This window comes from Aythya marila, assembly GCF_965140915.1.
Source record: "Aythya marila genome assembly, chromosome: 12".
Lineage (NCBI taxonomy): Eukaryota > Metazoa > Chordata > Aves > Anseriformes > Anatidae > Aythya > Aythya marila.
This window is the reverse complement of record NC_139053.1, coordinates 21,705,945-21,726,036: the sequence shown is the minus strand read 5'-3', so window position 1 is coordinate 21,726,036 and position 20,092 is coordinate 21,705,945. Positions and strand designations below refer to the sequence as shown.

Genomic DNA, 20,092 nt, shown 5'->3' with positions numbered 1-20,092 from the left:
CAAGACTGCAGAACAACTAAGCTTTATGTAATCCATTTTAATATTGCAGCTGAGCAGGTACTGGAAACATTCCAGTCTGGTCGGCAGGTTCACTTCAGACCTTGTTGACGATTAATGAAGGGAAACTGGGCATGTTAAGGAGCAGTTTCTGCAAGATTTCAAGGAAGGACAGAGGCAAATTTCAGGAGCCTGGAAATTTACCGGTTATCTTTTTAGTTAAACTACAGGACTCTGCCCTTGGGATGCTATTTGCTCAGTGATGGTAACTGCTACCATTTGTCTTTAGCAGTTCACCCAGTGGCCTATCTGCAATGGCAGCTGGCCATCTTCCAGCCTCCAATGACTTAACGCAAGTCACCGTTCTCCATAATCCTCTGCCCTTTACAAACACATGTAATGTCTTCCCCATCACCAATTCAACTGGTCTTTCTGAATGTCAGCGCTGGAGTTAAGCGGATAGGCTTACGCACACACAATTCAAGTTTGTTGTTATTCCCACAATAAATAGATCTTCTGTAACACGATCTCTGCTATCAACTGTTCAGTCCCCTATGCAGCTCTGTAGGTTGGCTGTAAAAGCTGTTTTGAGAAATTCTGTACCCATTTTTCAAATCCAAAATAACAGTAAGATACCAAACAACAGAAATCTCAAATAACTAAAGAATTCTTAAAATCCAAATTAAACACTTTCTTTCATTCTGCCATTACATTGTCCGAATATTTTAGGAATAGTAGGTTATAGCAGAAAAAGTACAGAAAGGGAGCATGCTCAGTAGCAGTGACACAGTCCTGAAATTACTCACAGAAGGTAATAATTGGGACAGAAAGCTTGAGGATGATTACCCATTGTTCCCCTCCCTCCCCCCAGCTAGCAATGTGGATTGTTTTGTCATGCAGATGTTATTGGTAATAAAGCATAAAGGCAAAGATTGCAAAGACTGTGTTTTCACCTTTGCCAGGCTATTAATGAACACTTGGCCAGGAAACACTGACATAAATGCTTACGGCATCCCTGCTTTTAATGAACCACGTATCACTGGAGAAAAAGAAAAAACAGACCCTGAACCAAGCAAGCAAGCAACCAAAAACAACCAATAAAAACCCAGTGTTGAACAAGATCGAACCAAGTAATTCAGGAGATTTCTTTCCTGTCCACAGAAGCACATCAACTGTGAAGGGGTTTCTGGCAAAGTCCTGAAATTAAGAGATACACAGGATAACAAACAGTATTATTTGACAGTCTTCTTCCCGGCACTCTTAATTCTGCTTTGGCTACTTTTAGTAATAGAAAGTTATACGGATTACTTCCAGGAAAAGACCCTTGAACAAAACTACTATTTCCAGTTAGGAGCAAAAAATTCTGTGGGGAGACAGAAAATTCTTGCAAGCACCAAACAAGAAGAGCCAAGAGTTATAAAAATAATACTTACTATACATTAGGGTTGTCCCAGCAACACAAAAGCAATCACAACATTATGAAGAGTAGAAGGAAAACCAGCACCAAAGTTTTAAAAAGACAGCCCTTCTTCCATACTACTGTTTCAATTTCAGTTGACATTACTTCCATTTCAACAGACTATGGCTGACAAATCATATCCTCAGAAAAACGATGATTCGCATCACTGCTTCCTTACTTTTGAAGGCACATTGTTTCATACAGTTCAGAACTAAATATGCAGTGATTCTTCTCTACAGATAAATAAAGGGGGGAGGGGAGTGCAGGGCAGGGTGCAAATCAACCAAAACAAAGAGATCTCTGATTTTACTTTCCTTTTCAGTCTTATCTACTTATAGCACAGGAACTAGAGGACATCTTTACTGGCCCTTGAGTAGCATAGGTATCTGCTGGGTTTCAGGGCATTTTGATGTATTTACAGTTGCTTTTATTCTCATGTGAACTCCAGGTATTCCTGGGCATTCTTGACCCAGCCCAGCAGCGCTTGGCTGCGCAGCACTTTCCAGGCTTCTTGATAACTTGATGCAGCTTCCTTGTAGTCCCAGTATGTTCTTAGGGTCTTCATCCTGACAGAAAGTGCACAACAACAACAAATTGTCTATTATTCTATTGGATGTATTGTAAGACAATGAAAAAAACAATCAAGCATTTAAGAATATGATGATGTCCCTATGAGCTCTTCCACACTAAGTGAAATTCTCTTGTGCTTCTAAGGGAGACTTGGAGAGGCGCAGGTGCTGAGGAAGTCAGTGTTTCTAGACATCGTTAGCAGTCTCATGAAAGAAGAAAACAGTAACTTGTCTGCCACGCCTCATACGTGCTCTCCAGCAACAGAAGTATCCGTGCCTGACTGTGTGACAATAGGTTATGGAAAACCCATGCTAGCAAAAAACGTAGGACCAAAGCAGAAAAAGTGGCTAGAGATGGGTGCTTTGAATTGGGTTGAAGTAGCTTTGTTTTGCTGGAAGAACAGATGTGATTGCTGGCCAGAAGGGAAGGGAATAGGGAAGAAGAGTATTTCTTTTTTAACATGGAGTTATGGGGAAGAATGAGACTATTTTTTTTCCTTTTATCTTCCCCCTAAAGCGTAAGAGGCTCAGTTTTGGTATTCTGCCCCTCTTCATTATGTAGCACCTGCTCCCCACAATCTCAGGAAAACCACCAGTCTCTCTGCTGAATGCGTGATACCATTGGTTTTCAAAACAGGGAAATACAGGTCAACAGTATCTGAACACATAGGAGAGAGAAAGCACAAACACCTCTAAAACAATTTCATATAACTTAATTCTTTTCCAGCCTCTTTCTTCTCCCTTTACCAGTGTCAAACCACATGAGATGCACAATGTTTAAACATCAATCCAATATGAAGGGAAATTCACAGGCAACATGACATTCCTCAATAAAGAGGAAGAGCCAAACTGCTCCAGGGATCCTAATCTAAAAAGTCTGAGAACCATTGCACTAGGTTACAGAACAAACTTTCATGCTTAAAGGCACCACAGTCATCACCACCACCCAACACTGCAGAATAGCAGACCCTAAGAAGCTATAATTCAGCCATTCAGCATTCTATTATAAACGTATTTCTAGAACACTGACATGCACAGCAAACCATGAGATAGTAACTATACAGAAGAACCAAGGTCCAGACAATGCAAGAGCAAAGAACCTGCCTACTCAACTGCTGAACATGGGAGAGTTATAGAATCTCAGAATCATTTGGGTTGGAAGGGATCTTAAAGATTATATAGTTTTGACTCCCCTACCATGGACCCACTAGACCAGGTTGCACAAAGCACCATCCAACCCAGCCTCAAACAGTTGCAGGGATGGGGCATCCACAACTTTTCTTTTAGATACTCTTACAAACCTGCCTGCACTCTTTGTCACAGCCAATTCATTTTGCTTTCTTTACCTCTTTCACATTATTCAAACTCTGCAACTAACCACTGAGCTGTTTTTGAAAGTTCTGTGGAAAGGCCCACTGCAACTCTACTCCACCTGCTCAATGGAACAGGCATAGAATCCCAGTACCAATGGTAGATGCTATAGGAGCATCACTAAAGAGGTAAAAGACCACCAATTATCTGCATAAGCAGTGTTCAGGAAACAGCACACATCCTAGTTGGATGGTGGACCTTAACCAGCTCCCTCAAATCTCTAGTGTAGGCTAGCTGTTCCTCTCCCAGGTACTCCAGCATGATCCTCAGAGATATGGTGCAAGCCACCTGCACCTCCACTCCACTACAAGACAACTCTTGAAGGAGCAAAGTGTATGCTTATACTCAAATTTGATGACCGATTCAGTCTTTGGGAAGAAACTTTTATGCTACCATACTTTCTATACTTGAAGTACTTCTGACACATTTAAGATTTTGACGTTATCTTTCTTCACTGTAAATGCATCTAATGACATATATTTGTTCTTCACCATAGAAGAGCTAATATCAGATGCTGTTTACATCTTCAAAACACAGCTACTTTTACTTATTTGTTTGCATTAGGATGGTTGTAAATCAGAAAGAAACCTACAGAACACAGATTTTTGGACTGGCTCAGTCTTGTAAAAAAGGCGAAACACATGTTTTCCTTGGATTTGCTAGGGATGATGGCACTATACACATATACATAGATTCTTCCATCAGCCACAGAGCCAAGAGAAAGACTGATGCCTAGCCATTTATTTCATCCTTGCTAAATGTTGCTTTTTTCCTGAATTTGCTGGCAAATCAATGGCTTTTAAATGTATATCCAGCAGTCTGATCCAGTTTAACTAAAATACGTAAGGAATTTTCCCAACTTAGATTATTTCAACAGAGTTCTGTTATGAAACTTTTATAGTAGACAGTAAGGGAAAACATAGCTAGCACGAAAGCAGGATATGCAGTGAGAAGTAGCTCAGTATTTCCAATTCACTTTAGCAATTACAAGACCACATATAACTGCAGCCTCCTGAGATCTCATTCTCCAGGCGGGCAACATTGCAACAGGATTGAACAGCAGATGTAACAGAAAGCTGCATTTTAAACAGTTTCATCAAAGAGTGGCCCAAATGAAACAGATTTTTTTAATTCATGCTCAACTTCTGCCTTGGGCTTATGAGAAATTTTTAATATATATACACACATGGAAAGAATGCTTTCAAATTCAAAGTACATTACAACTGCCAAAAGAGCCACATGATTTGTCTGTATCTCTAGTATGTTTGGGACGTTAAGACTCCAAGAATTTGTAATGAAGAACCTGTGACTTTTTTGGAGGGGAGGGAGGAAGGGGCAGAAATGAACGCTTGTCTGCTGACCCAGGCAGTCCTGTAAATAATATGATCTCTAGCCTATCCAGGTCTGACTGTCTACATTCCTTTTATGTTTCCCTTTACTATTCCAATCTTAACACTAGACTACAGTACAGGAGAGAAGCAGAGTGGTTCCAATGCGTGCCAGAGGCATGAGAGGTGAGCCATTAGTGTCACACACTTGGAAAAAGCATTACACCAGCACCACTACACTTAAAAAGGATCATACATTCAGCCACGTGCAAAACTGAGCTGAAGCAGGGCAGCTTATGAAGAAAAACAATGCACTGCTGCACACTGTCAGGCATTGACCAAAACATTACTCTTATGGGGAAAAAAAAAAAAAAAAAAAAAGAATCACATCTAAGAGGATAAAAGCTTATAGATGTTCAATATATAAAAATAAGCGGTGAACCCCTAATGCTAGGCTGCCAGGAAACCATACTTTGCCTGATTCTCATAGCATCTTAAACATGAAACCAAGAGAATGTTCTGTTCTTTAGGCATTTTAATCTTAGCCATCTAAAAGTCCTTGTACCCTTAGTACACATACTCTTCTGTAGAACAGCCTACCCCCCTCTCCCCAGTGAGGCTTCTCCGGAACCGGAATCACCCATACATAATGCAGTCTGAATGGGAAGGAGAAAGAAAACACAGTATTAAATGTAGTCAGGACCCATCACAGTTAAGAGAAAAGGTGATCAGCCATCCATTTAACAAGCCCAGCAAGAAACTCAGGCTAGGTTTTTGTTGCAAAGTATCACTTAGATTCACAAAAAGGGTTGTGCAGCTAGCCACACCTTGCACAGACTGCAGTGCCTGCTGACTCTGTAGGGTGGACGCCACAAAAGAAGGCTTTCAGTTTCCCAGGTTATGAACATTATGAACAAGGTATGAAGAACAAGATTCTGCCAGCAGAAAAAACAAACAACAACCCAAAAAAATGTCTTTGCCATACTACCACCAAGTATTTTGAAATAATAATAACTATAGAGGTTTTCACATAACAATTCAGATTAGCAATGGCACAACAGAACCCAAAACTGCATTGTATCCCTCCCTTAACAATGAGCACAGAAAACATGAAATTGATGCAGCACGTGAGATGTAACCAGTAAGAAGACTGAATAAAACAGCTGACTGGCAGCAATAGTTATTTGTTTTGGTTTTAAAGGATTTATGTACCAGTAACTTCAATCATTAAAACAAAACAACATGTGAGAGGGTGTCAAGCAGAAAAGAATGAAGTGTGGCAGGTGGAGGTAAGCAGTTGTCTAAGATGTTAATGTTTGTTTATAGTCCAGTTAGAGAGATGGGCAAGTAAGGCACAGAAGACAGATCAGAATTACCAGAAATGAAGAAAACGGGATAGCGCAAGAGAACACTATCTGATTCTTGGTGAAGAAGTAGATAATACCAGTCAAACATCTCATTGTTTTCAGCTGAAAGTAAACCAACCTAAGACCTAAAAGAAGCAACTGCTAAATGTTACGCTTCGCATGTTAGTTGTACTACATCACCACAATTTCCTAAACATGCTTTTTAAGAGGAGCCAGCAATCTTCTACTTTGAGTATGCTCTCAACCTGTTCCAACTGAACAGTGCCTGCACCGATTCTGAAGAGGTGTCAAGAATGAAGGAGAAATGAAGGGACAGAAAGCAGGAGAAGCATGTCTACATACAGGAAAGAAGAAAATAAAAGAACATTACTACATTATTTTCACATCAAGCTTTAACTGTCCCAGTATCCTAAGTGGACAACAGGAGGTGAGAAAAGGGCTAAATAAAGGAAGATTCTTGTCCTAATACACCCCAAAACTAACAAAACAAGCTCTAGTAAAGATGAGATTCCCTTGGGTGAGCAGAACAGATGGGAGCCAAGAGACCAAAAAGTGGACCAGAAAAGGCAGGGAAGGAATGTAGGGGCAAAGAGAGAAAAATAAGTGGTGTGACAGCATAGCACAGGAGCCAACCATCTATAAGAGGAGATAAGCTACATTTGCGTAGGAGGAAAAAAAATGGGTAAGAGTTGAATACACAGGAGTTCAGAGGAAGAAATTCCACACTTTCAAATTGTTTATCTGAAGTCTGAATTCAAGTAGACTACAAGGAATACAGAGGAAGAAAACAGAATATTGTGCAGAAAGGGTAAGGGAAGGAGGAGGAAGCAAAGCAACTTTTTATTTTGATTTTTAATTGAAGAGTAGGAAAAAGGGAAGACTTCAAAAGGAAAACAACTGAACAGGCTGACTGGCGAGCTAGCATCTCTGCTGTATAAACTGAGTTTGTGCAGCCTAAAAATGATGCCACATCTGCAAGTCAGCTGGAGTTGGTGAGGAGAAGCCCAGAGAGAAAAATGGTAGAGGACAAAAAAGTCAAAGGAAATTACAAAGCTACTTAAGTCTAGAAAAAGCCTGAGGTAAGGTGACTTTACATAAGCAGCATACAATCAGCACAATGAGTCAACTACTCAACAATGAATTATTTCATGCTCTATTCTGAGGAAATTACAGTGACTGAACAAGTTAGAAGCCATTCCCTCTCAAAAGAGTTGGTAATTTTATATTTGAAACTGAATTAAGAATGCCCATCAGTAGCTACAAGCAGTTAAATTAGCTCAACATCTGCTATGATTTCATCTTAGAGGTGGAAAGATCATACCTTGAAATAAGACTAAAATAAAATAAACCTACCAAAGCAACAGATCTGGCACATTCTGCATCACTCAGAATAATCTCTAAGCCAAACTGAGATGTATGTTTCTCTATCCATGAAGCTATAACTCCTAATCATCAGGTACAGCAAGGTGAAATACCACCAAACGTGTAACGTGATAATCATCCAGTCTCATATACAATCTCCAGCCTAAAAATCCCAACTTGTTTCTAATGGTGTAAATTAAATCCCCAAGAATGGCTTCCTCAGACAAAAGCTTCTTTCTGTTCTTTCCAGAAAGTCTCCATCTACGTAACGCACACATAGTGGAAACAGCCCTGCAGTCTCACCTTGCTAGCTCTTACTCCATCATACACTTAACTGAAAGAAAATTCTAGCCTAGACTTGTTTTAAAAAAAAGAGTAGCTTTCTGACAAGACAGAAAGTTGAACAGACTTACAAGGGGTCCAGAAGACATCTATTGCAAGAGCAGGACATGTCTCTGTGATCAGGAAAATTTACTCTTTCCAAAAGTAGCAATTCTTCACAGCAAAAGCCTTAACTCCAAACAAACAAAACACCTGCAACTTCTGTCTCTCATTAATGAGCTATTTCTCCAATGAGGCAAAAGACCAAAACCAGAAAGACTCTTCCTAACCCATCAAGGATATGCTGTATTCTTTAAGTATCCAATTTTAACAATGGAGTTATCTCAAGTGAGACTCATTGGAAAGTTCTAGTATCAACACATTATTCTTGAGTTTCATGAGGATAACTTTTTATTCACATAAATATTATGAAAATTTCTTTACCGGAGAGTGTCTGGTAGATTCTCTTGTGAAATACTTGTCACCAGCTTTTGAAATGCATGGAAGAGTTCCACTTTACAGATCTTGGATCTGATGGAAAAAATATATCAGAAATGCACTTCCTCTTGATGCTTACAGTAATACATTCCAGCTGAACGTTTTTGCTCCACCATTTAACTTTTCATACCCCACCTGAGCTGCCCATTGTTTTTCTTTTTTTAAACCTTAATTTTAAATGTTATGTTGACAAAGAGCTGTATTGCCCCTATTGTCCCAGCTAGCACCATCAGTTTGCAGAGGGGACATTTTAATATTGCCACATTGTTATAAGACTGCACCATCAATTTGCTCCCAATTATAGCACAGGCTGAAGCAGAGGGACTAGTCCCAGAAATGATCACACGAGTACAGAAGGACTTGAAGAGCTTGTTCAAACTGGAAAATTTGTATTATTCAGAAAAAAATAAAAGAACCAGAAGAAACATCTGTGACAGTGCTGCCCTTGTTGCAACAGTGACAAGGATGCATTCAGCAACAGATGGAGGGCAGTTAAATACAAATAGATTCATCAAAAAGTAAAGTAAAAGTTTGAAAGGTCTTAAGGATACCACAGGCATCTCTGTCAGCTTTCAGCTTTAAGCCTTTCTCTTCTCCCAGAAGTCAGACAACCATATCAGGTGTTCCATGAAACATGGATGGGGCTTTTAAAACAAACTAATTTTTCTATGGAATTAAATTCTTATTACACGATTATATTCATGATGACTAATTCAATTCAGTCTTCCAACACATGCAAGCTAACTCTCCAGAATTATTAAAAGAAAATGTGCTTTCTATTTTGCTTTAGGTTAAGAACCCCAAAACCGGCATGCAAAGGTACTCTAAAATTTTCACGTTAATCTGTCAAAAGTTCATATTGTAGTTTTTGGTGTTTTAGTTAATTAAGCAAAAGCACATACCAGAAGACTACTTACAAACTACTTTTAGTCAGTCAACTTTATCTTCCATGAGATTTAGTGTTATCTAATATGTTCCACCGAGAAAAACCAAACAACCCTCCTCCCCTCCTCCCACATCCCCCCCAATCACCTAAAGGCTCCTTGAAGGGGGAAAAAAAAGAGAACAGAAATACAAGTCTTGTTTAGTATTGAACAACCCCCCCTACATTAAGGGTACAAATTCCTTATATGGACCTTTTACCACAAAAGCTGTTAACAAAGAGCTGACTCTCTTACAGAAAAAGAAATCTGTAAAAAAGGTCATGCAACACATTCATTTCCTTCAGTCTTCAATTCAAAAGGTACGAAGTAAAAATTTTCCCACCTTTGCCAACAAATAAGCTGTCTTTTAAGGAATACTGATCATAATCCCCCACTACTGTTATTGACAATGTTCTCCTTTATAAACAGTGACATGCAAGAAACAGGATAAACTTGTTTGCCCTCATTCAGCTCCTCTCACCTTCTCTCCCTTACACAATGACTATTCCTTTATCCACACTACCTTTCCCCACTCAGAGAATTTCTGCTCTGACAATGCCACCACACACCACAGTGACCTAAGAGACAGGCATGTATGCTAAAACGTAAGATATGTGCATCCATGTGTCACAATACTCTCACCTGCTCTGATGGCTCCCAATCCCCTTTTTTGTTGTTCCCTGCCGGAAACCATCTGAGGTGACATCCAGAGGTTGTTCAGGAACTGCACTCCAACTGATAGCTGAGGAAGAAAGGATTTATTAAAAGAACAGAAATTCATCTAAAAACAATAAGAAAAAATAAGAAAAATAAAAAATACACACACTCTTCAGCTCTTTTGAGAACCCATGCCTCTTTAAACATTTAGCCTACAGCTCCATAACTTTCCCATTTTTTAGAGGGATTCTCTCCTTGGTGTATCCAGTCTAGACAAAGAGTGAATAATTCCCAAGTCAGATGGCATAATTTTGTATCAGGCTGTAAAACACACCCCCATACTACTGGTACCAGTCAACCTGTGTTTTCCTTATTATGATATTGTGCATCCTCTGAATAGTTCTTTGTACATTTCGTAACTGACACAAAGATATTTGTAGACATTACTTGAAAAATGTTACTAGCCAACAGTCAAACAAAAATACTTTGTTGGAAGAGTTGTTAAATGCTAACAACCTTATCTTTTACCCCCATCTGGATACGTAATTACAATATTAGACTGTACATGTATACTTCTTGATGCTATAACTCAGCATGCAATTACCTTACAAATTTATAAATAACTAGCAAAGCATCTGAAGAGGCTCGTCACCAGAAACAAAAGCGATTGACATGCCCAGTCTGTACCTACATAGCCTAACAACAATACTATTAAGTTCTACTGTCTTGAGATCATTTCTGCTCCCTTCATTCTCATTTCTGTCTTCCAAGCACGTGAAAGAGTTGCAACAAATTTAGACTTAATTCTGATTTTCCTCTGCTCATGAAAAACTCAATCTAGCATAATATGTGCAAAACTGTTTCATAAAGTATCATTTACCATCTTCTAACAGAATGACTTGAGTAACTGTATAAAGGTAAAGAGTAAATAGAAAAGTAGAAGTAATTTTTATTTAGTATATTTGGTCACAGTTTGCTTCAGATGTTTTTTGTTAAGTGAATTCACAGCATTTTCAACAATATATTTTGCTTCCTATCTCATGGTATCAAAATCTTTTCCCTACTGGCACCTGTAAATTGTATACAATTTAATGAATCTGTGAATTTAATTAAAGAGACATTTGTTTCTATTTTATCATCAGGTCTATTCTAAGAGAATAACTTCCAATTAAGCCAGAAAAATATACAACAGCAGAAGGTAACCACACCTAAGTCCTGAGAAAATGCTTACCCGTACACATACAGTAGTGCTTCCTCCCCCCCAAAGGAGACCACATTGCTGAATTGCCACATTGCTAAATTATATGACTTGCAAATTCATTCCTCAGCATGACAGAAAATGTAATGTACAAAAACTTTGTATCAATTAAACCTTTATACTACACTACTCTGTATTCCTTCCATATTCAAAGAGTTCTGAAGAGATTATAATCATAACTCAGCATGGCAAATCTTCTGTTCATTACCAAGGATAACACAAAACTAACTTAAACAAGAATTCTTTTGATTCTTCTTGCCCTCAGAACTTTTGTCTTGGCTGTTTATTTTCTACCTTTGTTTAGATTATAAATTCCTAATGGTATTGACTTAGTTTTTATTCAGTCTGAAAAGTGTTTACAGGAAAATAGAGGCAGATTGCAAATACTATTAAGTTCTGTTCTGAAATTAATATCTTGATGTAAGTCATACTTTGCCTCTAGCACTGGCAATGAATGATGTTACGTTTTAGGGAACATCAAAGTCACATAATTTATATTATGATTTCTGCACACAGTTACACAACTAGTCCAAATTAACTCACCCGCGCTACAGGGAACAAGTTTTGTTTTGCTGTTAGTTTGAACTTCCTGGACTGCCTGACGGCTATGTTCAAATCGAAGTTCTGATTGCAGCAGTTTAACCTCCTGAGTGAGAAAACCATCTGGTAAAAATGAGACATGCTGACACCTACAGTAAATAATGGAAAAATGCACGTGATTTAAAGTCTCATCTTCCAGGACAAGCAGATTCCATGCAATTTCCCTACATAATCAAAAGCATGTTACATTTTAAAAGTGAACTGAACGTGAGTTGTAAGAGATGCAAGGAGATATGGAGACATTTTCCCCTTCTAAACAGTATTTGTTTAGGCTATAAAACAAACAAAACCACAAAGCCACAGAGTTTAGTAAGACCTTGTCTTTCCTAGAAAAAGGACAACAAACTGATTTTAAAACGGGTCTAATCAAAACCTACTACAACTCCATAGAAGATAGGCAGAATAAAAACTGCAATATAATTCTGAAATCATAACAGAAAAAAATAATCAGAATGTATTTACACAGTCAACCATACTACATGAATGTTTTTATGGACCTAGGGGTTCAGAACTAAAGACCAGAAAGACACAAAATATACCTAAAGTTTTATGTATAATCTCAGCTTTGTTACCTTCAATTATTGTAACACTCTGAATGATATTAGGAACATACAGGGAGGAAAAAACAGCATCTGTTTATTCACGGTACTTATATGAAGCAAGAATGAATTAAAACTGAGGTTTGCATTGTCAGACGTAATAGGCTGAAAAAGTGCCTGACTTTGCAACCTAGAACTGATGAGGCTGGTCAAACTGACAACTACTGCTAATGCAACCAAGTGTTGACCTGAAATCATGACTTTCTTATCTGGTTGCCAAACACTGTTCATCTTTATAAACCTAAATAGACTCAATCACTGCAATTTCTGTGTTAGGTCCAGAATTCAGTTTCCATGAGTTGCACAGCACATCTGAGAGCACATAAACTCTGAGAAGTATTGTTCTAAAGTTTTGACTAACCTCTACTGAGAATAGACAGACAATACAGTGATTTTAAAATTTTCCATGAGATGCAATTGCATGCATATGCAATAACCCAGATATTAGTCTTCTAGAAAATCTGAAGTTTGGATTCAAGCTCAGTAAGACTTTAACAGAAGAAAAAAGTTTTTACTACAGCTCCCTTCAAGTAATGTTTTAAATAATACATCTTTTACCCTAATAATTGCTGGAAGTAATTACGGTCTGAAATCAGTGAGAGATTAATAAGAACTAATAAGTTAAATCCAGGTTAAGTTCTAAAAGGTTTTGTAAGAACAACCAGAAAGACATCCTTTCCACCGTTACCCTTTGTAAGGGTATACTGTTGCAGTGCATATATAAAGGGTACATATGTAATATTAACAGCAAGCTATTTCTGAGTGACATGCTCCAACTGCAGAGAGATGTGTAACGTGACAACCACGAGTTACTTACCTGAAAGCAAAAGCAGCTAGTCAGACAGTATTTTTATAACCCTTAAATATATGGTTTCTTGAAGAAAACAGCACATTTACAAAAATGAAATTAATTACACAGTGAGTAGTCACACAGCAGAGACATAAGGATGTTCTGCTTCCAGGACTACATAACGAAACAGTGAAAACAGAAACTAACAAACAAAAATCTTAAGTACGTTATTTTAAAGTCAGTGAGGGAAACATTGGAAAGCAACAAAAATCCACTACCTTCCTAACTCACCCTATTTATGAAAACGTGCAAGAAGTCTACCTCAGTATTCATCTGGAACCTTTTTAGGCAGATTACCTTCGGGATGGACATATTTGGGAGCTTAATTTAATTTAAGGAATGTTTTGTTCAGCCATTTGCAATTTTGGGAACTCTATTATTCAGTTATTTCCAAGAAATAAAAGCTGCTTTTGCTGAGCAACTCATTTCTGTAAAAGAGAATTTAAGGATATTCAGAATGGTTTCGTGGCATAAAGACAAATAAATAAATAAAAAGCTCCTATTTGAGGAAAAAAAAATATTGAAGAAGTTCAAGAAAGTTCAATTTTGCTGAAAAATTCCTTAAACACACCTCCTTTCAGGTTTCATTTTCTGCTGGAAGGCTTCTAGAAAAGCTCTGGTGGGTTACAGCCTCTCACTGCTCCATCAGGGGACAACCAAGTGGATCCTGAATCTAATGCAAATTCTTTAGTACATTTTCACGTCTGATCATCATCAGCAGTAGTCATCTTTCTCCATACTGTACAGGCCTACTTTCTCAAAATGTGAATTTGCAGAAATCCACACTTTGCAAAGTATGACTTTGGTGCTAAGTCCTGATAGTTGTATGACAGTGACTTCCACAACTCAGCTTCCATACAAGCTAGCTGATTCCTGCTCTAAGGAACCTGCTTTGGCAGGGGGGTTGGACCTGATGATCTTTCAAGGTCCCTTCCAACCCATTCAATTCTGTGATTTCCAAAGAGAGAACTTACCTTTCAATAATTGCTCTCCGCATAGCTTCTTGGCTATATGGACACTTCCCCACTATAATTGCTGACAAATACACTGGATATTGAAGGAAATGCATCAGAAGAGCTCCTTGACACCCCAACACATTCCAGCGAGCCAGTTTATCACTGCAGGACATAGAGCATGTTCTGACCCCGCGACCTGGCTTCACTCGTAATAATCCTACACGGTGATACCCTATCCCAGGTACTCTGGCATCATCCAGCTCTCCAGGTACACATTTTGCTCCAGTTCTATAAACATCTACTGCCTTCAGTCTGCTTAAGCCAGTCTCTTTAGCTGCTTGCATTTGTGCAGAACACTCACAACTCTTTGGATTAGCGTTGCCTTCTGGTTTCACAAATACTTGCTGAACAGGCAGATCTTCAGTGATCATGGAAAACCAACCACCATCATTATTTTTCATTCTCTTGATTATATGATTACTTGACATTTTCTCCAATTTCTTTTTATCTTCGAAACCCAAATGATCATGGTTACTACTACACTGTGCTGACTGTCCAGCTGCATCAGCTCCATTCATTGACTTAGAAAGCTGGTTCTCTGGTTCACTAATTGGAATAATAGAAGCATCTCCACCTACAGCAAAAGAAATAGCATCAAAATTAGCAACATGTCTGGTGATTGAAACACATCACTCCCGTAATATTATGGTTACTACTAGCTTTTACAGATTTGCACCCAGGAAAACGCAGTCACAGGAAGACACTCTTCAAACATTGTTTGTTTCTGGTTTTGTTTGTTCTCCCAGCTCTCCCCCTACCGCCCTCCTCAACCAAATAGTCTTTTCTGTGACAGAATAAAAGGTTGCATTCCATTCCATAATAAGTTTTGGGTTGAGGGGACAGTATTGTTGGTTTTTTGTTGTTGTTTTTGTTTTTTTTAAGGAACTGTAGAAAGTGACAGTGCTTTTTCACTGAAAGCTCAGCCCAAGAAGACAACATTTAAAGCAGAGTAACCAGGAAATACACACTACTTCAGACATTCTCATTTCTGGAAAAGAAAATTGTAATCATTACTATTCAAAGAGCAAGCAAAGCATTCCACTATACAATGACCTGAATATCCAGTTTAATGACTGCTCGTGGATTACATTCAGTGAGATAAAATGCCAAATGTATTGGTGAAGCACCAGTCAAGTACATCTCAGGGAACATGCCGATGACATGAGCTACTTCCCCACTCACTCCAGAAAGACCAAAGAGAGGCATAAACTTTTCTGTCCCTTGCAAGTAAGAGCCATTAAATTAGTTCACTTCAACATACTCACATGGGGTATGACTAGAGAAGAAAACAAATATGATATTTGGTTTGAGTTTCCATTTCCCTGTTTCAGTTCCTGGAATAAAGATGCTGCATTGCTGGTAGGAAACGGCCAGGCACATCTGATGGAGAAGATACCTGTTAGACAGAAAGTTTCCAAGAATCATTTACTTCACTTTTGATGCATGGGAAAACAACAAAACTTAGATTCCCACTCCTGCTTATTTGCCCCTGATGAAGTAATTTGATGAGCCAAGCAATCAGTTATGCTTCTACAGACAACTCTCAACATAAACACAAATGCATCACCAGAACCTTAATAACAGACCTCAAAGGGTTATGTTCAGAAGAGTTAACTATATTTTCACGTTGTATATCTGATGTCTACTCCTCCCATTCTTTTTTTTTTTTTTTTTAAAAAACCTGCACAGCCAGTCATCTGATTTGACAGCTGTTTTTTCTACATCAAAGAGTAGAAAATGAAAACTTGCTTCTGCCACCTAAGTTTCCTGAAACAGCTTATCCTATGCAAACGTAAGATTTGGTATATGGGAAACAGCGAGAAGGCTACCCTTGGCAGCAAACTGTAAGACCAGTATTGACATCACAGGAAATCACATCCTACTTCTTTGTGGAGTCCCTGCAGTAATGAGGAAAAAACAAACTTTTGTACAAGAGTCTTAAACACAATCCAGACATTTAAAAAAAAAACACAGAAGGTTAAACTTCTAAAGGGAAAAAAAAAAAAAGATATAATATTATCTCTTTCTCCGTTACATTCTCATCACTGAAGCTGCAAAATCTATTTCAGCCGTAGGTCAGAAGCACATCACAAGAACAACCCTCAGGTGGCACTGGGTAAGAGCACAAGAACTTCCTGTCTCACCTCTGGAAGCTCCTCTTGGCTACAGTTTCAGCATGACTGTCATTCAGAATGTCTCCTAATACAACGAACAAATGAAAACGTTATACATCATTATTGAAAAGGAGACAAACAAAACAGAATTTGACAGACCACATGGTTCTGTAGATTTGCTAAAATTTGAATGTTTAACATTGGTATGAGGTTATTCCAAGACATTTAAATTTCCAGTCACAACAAAAGGAGGTCAAAACCCTGTAACAATGAAGGATAAGTCCTTCACTCTGCCACAAGTCAGAGACTCATATAAACATCAGATTTTAAAACTTCTATTATCTGAAATCCTTTGAGTTGAATAAGCTGTCTTCCTTCAAAACTTTCCTTAAGTTTGTTCTTAATAGTAAATCATGATATTCTCTGCATACACATAACATCCAATAGTTTTCAAGTGTTAACCTTTCAGTCAAAGTTTCTTGTTGCACTACTCCCTATGATTTAAATTATTTTTTTTTTTTTTTTTGTAAATATTTCTGGCATTTATCAGGTTTACACAGTGAATCTTTAAGCTTCCTGGAATGTCCACCTATTGCTGTATCTGAAAGAACAGGACCTGTAAATCAGCTATTATTTCAGGAATAAAACATCACATGATTGAACAGCTCCTTAGGCAACACTGCAGAACTCCAGAAGGCTTTTCACAAACTTTTTCTACATCCACAATCATTCCTACAGTTCTCCTTTGAAGTCCTTTCCAGATCAACGATAACCCTTTCTACTAAGAGAAAGAATGAAAATAGAGAAAATAATGCTACTGATATAAATAAATGCACCCTTTTACCCTACAGTTTAAGGTTGTTTCTCATGGCAGTAGTGCATGCTACTAGGTCTTTATAAACATTAATTACTTTTTTCAATTCTTGTGAATTTTAATTAGCAACAGCATCTGCAATATATTCCACACAACTATTATCCTTTTTCCACAGCAGATTAAGGAGAAGCTACTCCAGAACTTTTTGCCATCATAAAAATCAACCCTTCAACAATTCTTTTTCTGCCTCTAAAATTCTTGATAGAAGACAATGATCTGCCTCTGAGTTATGTAGAAAAGTATCTGCTACATGAATCTTCATTTTTTCACGAAAATGGGTAAATTATTTCTTAGTGCTTCTACCTTCCTATCTCTCAGTGATGCAACTTTGTCGGGGTAACAACAGATAGGAGGATTATCATCAAAATCTCAAAAGTTACATGAATAATTTTACTTTCTGTTTTTCTGACATATTAAAGACTAAAGGGTTCATCACGAAACAAGGCCTAATTAATCTGACGTTACAGCATCTTTTTTCTAGGTGTTTTTCTAAGATTTAATGAAAACAAAATGTGCCAAAGAGCTTAGCAGGCTAATTTGCAGATCATTCTTAGGGCCTTTAAAAGGAAACATGGATTTTCTACCTTCCTATCTTTTGGAGCAGTAGCCATCTCTAATGAGAAATTGTATGCCCTTAATGTGTAGATCAACTGCTTATTTCTGGGAAATTCTTAAGGATATTTAGGAATCTGACAATTTTCTGCAATATTTAATGCTATCCTCTTTCTACGCTTCTAAAAATACGTCAGGTCAATTTACAGATGTACCTCACATTTCCTATAAACAAAGGAAAATGTCTGCGATATCTGGAAAATATCTGTGAATCTTCATATTTGTCTTTAAAATGAGTAAATGATTTCCTTGCACTTACCTTCCCACCCCATTTACTGCCACTATACATTTATATGATACACTGAATTCTAATATCTTCTGTGTTGTAAAGCACAAAACCTTTTTTTAAAAAAAAAAAATATATTTTTTTTAAGAACAACCTTTTTCAACACTATCACTTTTTTTTTTTTTATCATTGCAACTAACTGTTACTTCCCACAATAGGACAGGATTTTGAATTTTCACAAAATGATATCAATACTTGAATCACATCTAAACCATAGTAAATTTCCCATGCTTTTATTATAAAAAGTTTGTTACCATAATTTCATTAACATGACTTAATTTAAAAATTGCAATTTCAGCAAATATTTAGGGCAGCCATTTTGGCTGCCTAAACATGTCTTCTTGCCAGGGGTGAGGACTGCCTCACATTTTTTGCTTCAGAAGACTAAGCTCAACCTCTTGGACATTCTTCATTGATTATATGACATCAGAATGAAGGAAGCAAGGACAGCCAATCCGTTCTTAGATTTTAAACCACACTTACCAGTTTTTCTCATTTTGTTTTGGCCAATACATTTTGTTCCAGTTCCCATAGCAACAACCTCCTTTGTTACTGAAAATGAAGACATTAAATGAACAAGCTATTTACAGAAGTATTGCTCTTATGCAGTTATTCTATTAAGACAACACACAGAACATCACACAGGAGGCCAGGTTCAGAGAGGCAGGCAGTGAGACATCCTAGACAGGAAATTACCAGCTGTAGAACCAACATAGCAGGTACAACCACCAGTGCTCTGGAAAGTCTATGATCCCAAAGCAGGGGTGCTAATGCTGACTTGATATGCTAGGCAACAAGCACTTCACTTGTGTGAACACTAGCAGAGGATTCCTCATATGCATAAGAAATAACTACAGGATACAATCTGCATGAAAACATGGAAGTTTGCAATCATCTTCTTTTCCTTTATTGGCACCAACGCAAATACACAGTGCACTAACACAGTCTGTTAAAAAAGGGTGAAGTGAGACCTTTCCAGGATTCTTATGACTAGCTAAATACACTTATGCAGGCATTTACTTCAGCTGTTCAGGTCCTGCCCAGACTTTCACCGCTTACTGAACAGCAAAACACAGGCCTTTCACCTTCTTAATTACAGTCTAGAAAGAACAGCATTCCACTACCGTCTTTTCAGACAGAAGCCATAAAAGCTTACAAAGAATAAAGAATGTGGGGATAGAGAGAAATGGGACAGGAAGGGGTACTTTGTTCTGTTTGTTTTTAAGGTATCTTTGAAAGCAAAGGAAAAAGCAACAAAGAAAGCCACCACTGCTTAGCTAGCAAAACAACTCATTCTTACCCTGCAGATTCCCTAGTCTAGCAGGAACCTCTCTTCGGGCTGCAGACTCCACTTTGATGACAGCTGCCAGTGAAGTCCATTCCCTGTTTGGATCTGGTTTTCCCTGCTTAGGGAGTCTGGTCCTATAATGCTCATAACATAGTTCAGCAATTTCATCAGCTGACCACATGGCTCCTGGTGCACGTCCAGTTTCTAAGCAGAATTTGATTCCATCACGCTAATTCATATCCCATACCCTTTCAGACCCTCCCACCCTGTGGCATATGGCACCTTCCTGTATCAGACCCCAATGCCCAAGGACCGCCTGCACCACCCCTTTCAAGTTTATAGGCACTACGTTATACGGAGTAAAGATTTGCGGGCTTCCCCTCCCTCCAAATCGCCAGGAATAGGAAAAAACAAAACAAAACAAAACAAAACAAAACAAAACAAAACAAAAAAAAAAAAAAAACAATGCTGTAACCCGAACAGCCCAGGAACAGGCGAGGTGGCCGGATCCCCGACGTTCCCGCTGCACAGCGGCCCCCAGTGTTCACCACACCACCGTCCCGGCGCAGTTCCTGCGTCACCGCTGACGTGCCTGGCACCACCGCGCTCGCCCCGGGGCCTCCGAGCCCCCGCCACGCCTCAGCAACCGAGGAGCGCGGGGCTCCGCAGCCGGCGCCACGTCCGACCCGCAGCGGCGCCCCGGCGAAACCTGCAGCGGCCTCAGAGCCCGCTCCCGCCCGGCG

General features: G+C 38.6%; 1 protein-coding gene across 2 annotated transcripts; it reads right to left on the bottom strand.

Annotated features, from left to right (window-relative positions):
* Positions 1-873: 873 nt before the first annotated feature.
* Positions 874-20,062, bottom strand: ADAT1 (adenosine deaminase tRNA specific 1). Of its 2 annotated transcripts, XM_082770311.1 has the most exons (10): positions 19,942-20,062; positions 19,362-19,483; positions 18,545-18,613; positions 16,320-16,374; positions 15,441-15,571; positions 14,134-14,749; positions 11,654-11,799; positions 9,838-9,937; positions 8,219-8,305; positions 876-2,022 (listed from the first exon to the last, which is right to left on the bottom strand). In XM_082770311.1, exons 3-10 carry the CDS (start codon positions 18,591-18,593, stop codon positions 1,890-1,892), a joined length of 1,317 nt encoding a protein of 438 aa, XP_082626437.1. In that variant the 5' UTR covers positions 18,594-18,613; positions 19,362-19,483; positions 19,942-20,062; the 3' UTR covers positions 876-1,889. The 2 variants fall into 2 exon arrangements, with proteins under 2 accessions (XP_082626436.1, XP_082626437.1); XM_082770310.1 differs by lacking the exon at positions 19,942-20,062 and having other exon boundaries at positions 874-2,022; positions 19,362-19,798.
* Positions 20,063-20,092: the final 30 nt, after the last annotated feature.